This window comes from Hypomesus nipponensis, chromosome 15 (genome assembly GCF_054491055.1).
Source record: "Hypomesus nipponensis isolate SF chromosome 15, ASM5449105v1, whole genome shotgun sequence".
Lineage (NCBI taxonomy): Eukaryota > Metazoa > Chordata > Actinopteri > Osmeriformes > Osmeridae > Hypomesus > Hypomesus nipponensis.
The window spans coordinates 17,445,001-17,451,081 of NC_140375.1; the positions used below are offsets into that span (position 1 = coordinate 17,445,001).

The 6,081-nt window shown below is 51.8% G+C and overlaps 1 protein-coding gene across 1 annotated transcript in view; it reads left to right on the top strand.

The window, feature by feature from the left end:
- The window catches only part of LOC146257865 (nesprin-2), an 8,571-nt gene extending 2,490 nt beyond the window's left edge, over positions 1-6,081 (top strand). Inside the window, exons 7-9 of the mRNA XM_084674534.1 lie at positions 1,062-1,295; positions 3,735-3,887; positions 4,115-6,081. Coding sequence (XP_084530660.1) covers positions 1,062-1,295; positions 3,735-3,887; positions 4,115-4,357 — 630 coding nt within the window. The 3' untranslated portion in view covers positions 4,358-6,081. The remainder of the gene's footprint in view (positions 1-1,061; positions 1,296-3,734; positions 3,888-4,114) is intronic.

Sequence of the window (6,081 nt, forward strand, 5' to 3'; positions counted from 1 at the left end):
ACACACAAATAAAACACAACACATAGATCATATATTCACACACAGACATAACAGGTTTTGATGTCCGGCCAGGAGGGGGGTTAGGCTGCCTATCCAGTTTAAACTGGTCTTGACTCAAATCAGTATGTGAAACAGCCAGCTTGCATGTCGTGTTGTATCCACATTGTTGCGTTTAGCTGCGGTTCCAACGTGGTTAGTGCTGGGAACCTTAGGCAGGTCACAGGCCTTTTGCAATAACGTCAGGAATGTCAACTTGCGTTCAACCAGCGTAGGAATCTGACCCTGGCGTCCGAACAGGTCGTGACTGCCAGCGTGAGCCTGTGTTCTTCAGGCTGCAGCACAACGGCATCAACAAGACGCAGCAACAATGCCTTCTTCTTGTTTTATGTGGTTTGTGTGATTGCGTGAGAGAGTGTGTGTGTGTGTGTGTGTGTGTGTGGGAAGGGGGAGAGCGGAGGTTGGTGTGTGTGTGTGTGTGTGTGTGTGGGGGGGGGGTTGGTGTTGGGTGGTGGTGTAGGTGCGTGGATGAGAAAGCAGCAGCCAGTGGCTCTTTGTATTTCTAGTTGCATCTGTTTGTACTACAGACTTAATTCCACCTCTTTCTCCATCCACTCTTCTCCCTGTCAGGAGAGAAGAGCAGGAAAAGCTGTTCTCTCAGTTGGCTCTTCCAGAGTAGCTATGACAACCTGGCTGGGTAGCACTGCATCTGAACCCAGAGCAGCTGCCTGTAGTCACCAGAGGTTTGGCTGTGTTGTACAGGGGCACATTAGCATGGGATGAAGTGGGCCATGTTAGAAGATCAAAGCGTCCCTGGGGCTCATAGCAGAGCTGGTGGTCTGCAGGAGAGTCGTGTCGTGTTTAGAGAGATGATTCAGTCCATTACAGGATAGGATTCCCTCAAACACCGTTTTACACTTTACATTTGTGTACAAAATGTTACAAATGAATCAAGGTTTACAAAAAGATTATTTTCTAAAGATGTGTGTTTGCCTTAGTGCATGTGGTCTTATGAAGTCTGCCTACCTGACTGCATGTTTATTTCGACCCCTGCTTGTGTCCAGATCTCGGACAGGGGGTGTGGCCAAGTCCACCCCAGGAAGTTTGGAAGCGTGGGCGGGGCTTGTTGGGAGACCTCCACACCCAACAGAGCCTCGTCAGAGCCCGTGACCTTTGACCCTGCCAGGATCAGTGCCTGGCTGGGGAAGACTCCCAAGGATGACCCCTTCTTCTCTGGCCCCACCCCCCGAGACCCTGGCAGCCAATCATGTTCCAGGTCTGTCCAGACTGACCTGCAGGTAGGCCTCACTGCTGGGCAACTCACACACACTCTCACACACATGCACACTCGTACATACACACACTCATACACACTGGTACATACACACATTGAGACTCACTCTCACCGAGACGCACTCACACACACCCCTCCCCCCTCACAGTGCCCCCAGCCCCAGACAGCTCTGCTGTGCTGACCAACACCACCATTCTGACCCTCGCTCTGGCCTTCCCCTGCCAGTGTTACAGTCCAGGAGATTCCCCCCCCCGGGAGGTCAGTCCAGTCACCTGTCCCCCTGACCTCCTGGGAACCCACTGACTGTGGGGTCAAAGGTCACCTCAGAGCTGGGAGGACAGCCTGTCTGCCAAATGTGCCATGAGCCAGAGGGATAGCTGCAAAAGTTCTAGTAACAGAAGCTCTCATTCATCACATCGTATCACATGAGAATCATCTACGTGCATGTTTGCGCTTGTGTGTGTATGTATACGTGTCTGTGTGTATATGTATACATGTGTGTGTGTGTGTGTGTGTGTGTGTGTGAACGTGCGTGCCCTCAAACCTCCTGACCAGACACACTGATTAACTCTGTATGTTCTGCCTGTGAAACGGAGAAGAGAGCGCACACACACACACACACACCATACACACACACACTTACAAACACACACACACACACAGCAGCTACTGAGTCAGGCTCGTGGAGAATGAGCATCTCAATCGCGTTAACCTGTAGAACCGAAGCTGGAACGCCCCATTAGAGAGCTGAGAGAGAAGGCAGCGTCTCCTCATTCTCACAGGTCAAGACGCCCAGGAGCACCGCGGGGACCGGGACTCGAACACAGACACTGTTCGCACTGCATCATGGGATAGGAGCCCCATCCCAGACACTGTTCGCACTGCATCATGGGATAGGAGCCCCATCCCAGACACTGTTCGCACTGCATCATGGGATAGGAGCCCCATCCCAGACACTGTTCGCACTGCATCATGGGATAGGAGCCCCATCCCAGACGCTGTACGCACTGCATCATAGAATAGGAGCCCCAGACACTGTACGCACTGCATCATGGGATAGGAGCCCCAGACACTGTACGCACTGCATCATGGGATAGGAGCCCCAGACACTGTACGCACTGCATCATGGGATAGGAGCCCCAGACACTGTACGCACTGCATCATGGGATAGGAGCCTCAGACACTGTACGCACTGCATCATGGGATAGGAGCCCCAGACACTGTACACACTGCATCATGGGATAGGAGCCCCAGACACTGTACGCACTGCATCATGGGATAGGAGCCCCAGACACTGTACGCACTGCATCATGGGATAGGAGCCCCAGACACTGTACGCACTGCATTATGGGATAGGAGCCCCATCCCAGACACTGTACGCACTGCATCATGGGATAGGAGCCCCAGACACTGTACGCACTGCATTATGGGATAGGAGCCCCATCCCAGACACTGTACGCACTGCATCATGGGATAGGAGACCCATCCCAGACACTGTACGCACTGCATCATGGGATAGGAGACCCATCCCAGGTCACACGTGGGCGGGCTTGGTTTTTATTAGTCTTCTTTGACACGCAATCAAGTTCATTGCCTTTAATTTGCTGTGAACCACATCGTCTGACAGTCTGCTGGGTTAGAGCCTGATGGAGCCTGGGACAACATTCAGAAAAGGACCATTTACGGCCATCCCCATTTCTCGTCAGAGACAATTTTTTTAAATATTTTTTTTTACATATCGTCATAAAAGTCCTCTGCTGAAACGTTTCTTCCTCCTCCTTCTTCTTCTTCTGCGGTGGTAATGAAGCTGGCTGCAGCCTGGCGGAGTCCTCCAGCTATGCAGGGGGGGAGAGGGGGTAAGGGGGGGGGACGAGGAATGAGAAGATACCAGATATGAGATAGTCTCTCACGCTGTCGATGGGGCGTCCTGATTGGCCAGCGAAGACGAGCCGAGAATCCATCTCCATTTCAGAGAGGCTTGTGTCATTTCTCCTGTGCTGGCGGCCTAATTGGCATCTTTACTGGGACGGCCGTGGCAGAGAACTGGCTTTTTAATGTCTGTCGTAATTGTGGGCTAGAACATCAATAAGAGGAGAGACGGCTGAGGGAGGGGGGGGGGGGGGGGGGGGGGGGGAGGGAGGGAGGGAGGGAGGGAGGGAGGGAGGGAGGGAGGGAGGGAGGGAGGGAGGGAGGGAGGGAGGGAGGGAGGGAGGGAGACAAAAAGAAGGGGGAGGCATATGATTGTCTGATAATCAGGTCCCACGGGTGTGTGTGTGTGTGTGTGTGTGTGGGGAGGGGGGAGGGGTTCCAACCTCATTAGTTAATGGACTGCATCTCAAAGTCTCTTTGATTTACAATTGGCCTTTGTTGCATAGAGCACTGTCATGTAGAGAGTGTGTAACTGTGACGTAACTCAAACAGTTCCTGTGTGTGTGTGTGTCAGTGTCCAGGGTGCCACTGTATGAGGGACCCCTCTGATCATTCACAGCCTTGTTGCCATGACACTTTGGAGGCGTGTCTGGCCCCGTGTACCACACAATCATGTGACATCAAGTTCCAGTCTGATTGGTTGGGTTTTAGAGGGAGAGAACCACAGGTATGTATGTTACAGTACTTACGGAACATAACTTAATGTTGTAACTAATATTGATGAGAGCTGTGTGTGTCTGTGTGTGTGTCTGTGTCTGTATATGTGAGTATATGTGTGTGTGTGTGTGTGTGTGTGTGAGTTGTGTATATGTGTGTGTATGTGTGTGTATGTGTGTGTGTGTGTGTGTGTGTGTGTATGTGTGTGTGTGTGTTCTCTTGTCTCCTCTGAGCCAGTCAGCAGAGCAGATGCCCAGGCCGTTGCCTGGCAACCAGACGCTCCACCCCACCCCTCCTCCAGGGGGCTTGAAGGTGACCCCAGGGTGCCCCCCCCTCTGCTGGGTCCTACTGAGCATGCTCCTGGCCCTGGCGGCGTGGGTCCTCGCCCGCGTCCTGGAGCCCGACTGTCGCCGCGGCAACGCCATGGGAGGCTCCTCCCACCTGGTGCTGCGATACGTCAACGGACCTCCGCCCACATGACCCCTGACCCCTGGGCTCAAATGCCAGCTCTGAGCCCCTCCCCCGAATCGGCCTCAGATGATATAGCCCCTCCTAATTGGCTGAAACTGACGTTGTGGATCTCAACGTGTGGATTCCCTGGGGCTTCACCTGGTCTGTGGTTGACTCGTGGGCTTTCCTGATATCATTCACCTGCCTCAGAGCAGAGGGCAGCTATTAGCACAGGGCCAATACCACCCAATCCTCTTAAGTCTATACAAGTGCGTGGGGATTAGGGTCCAGGGGTCAGGGTAGCATCAAGCCAGGGTCTCTTAACAGAAACCAGTGAGCTGTGTCACGGCAGGGCCACTGTCCTCTGTCTCACCTGACGGGGCCTGAACTATCTCCAGAGGAGTTCCCCAACTGAACTATCTCCAGAGGAGTTCCCCAACTGAACTATCTCCAGAGGAGTTCCCCAACTGAACTATCTCCAGAGGAGTTCCCCAACTGAACTATCTCCAGAGGGGTTCCCCAACTGAACTATCTCCAGAGGGGTTCCCCAACTGAACTATCTCCAGAGGAGTTCCCCAACTGAACTATCTCCAGAGGAGTTCCCCAACTGAACTATCTCCAGAGGGGTTCCCCAACTGAACTATCTCCAGAGGGGTTCCCCAACTGCCGCTCTAGGCACGCCGCGTTAGCCCTCAAGTTGAGACATTCACCCTCCATCGATCTGTTGGCACAAACATTTATTGATGTGGTAATAATGTCCTTTTCCGCAGGGCCGGTTTTAGGGTGATGGTTTAGGAGCATTTCTCTTGGGGGCGTGATTGAGCCCCAGAGAGCATACAATCAGCACGAATGACACAGAGAGAGCTTATAATCGGTGCATCAATATCTCTGGTGTCGGCACAGGGGAAAGGACAACAGAGCGAAGGATCTAACTCACTGGGACGTGGGCTGAAGGCACAAGTCTTCCCAGGCGTGGGGGGCGAGCAGGAGGGTCTAGATCAGGTGTTAGGCTCTCTGGTGGGTCATTGGTTCAACAAATGGGATGTGTGACAGGGCTAATGCACTTAGCGTAGATTAGCAGTGGCTCTCCTTTCCAAGATCAGCACCCTTGAGCTCTTGTTTACCGCACTTGCTTGTTTTTGTGTGTGTTTGTTGTTGTTGTTGTACGGTGGTGTGTGAGTTTCCTCATCGGTGCGTGTGTTGTGTTTGTGTGTGTCTGTTGTGTACACGTAATGAATTTTGTGTTCAGCTTTAACGCCAAAGGGATCCAGCTGGGGGAACTGCTACTTTCATGGTTGGTTGAGGGCTATTAGTGGCTAAAGTGTCCTTATATAAAGTCCTTATATGCTCTTTAATGGGATTTATGCTGTTTTGACTCCATTAATACAGAGTTCTTGAATGTTTTCAATTCAGCTGAAATTACGTTTTTTAAACTGCTAATGCATTCATTCAGTAATGTAATATGATATAAAAGCTACCATGTGTTTGTACCTTCTCAAGACAGGAAGATGTTAGTTTGTACTTCCTGTACGTTTCACTGGAGGGGCTGTGAGGGTTACAAAAGTATGTTGTGTCTTGCTGTGTGAATCATCCGACCTTATGTCCGAATCAGAACCCTATGGATCTGAAACGACTGGACGATTGTCAATGGTCCTCCTCACCCTTCTGGGAATGCAGTTGTTTTCTGCGTGTTGAATTCCAGAAAGAAATGTATGCGTGTGAAAATAAAGGAACTTTGTGTTCATCGACGGCGA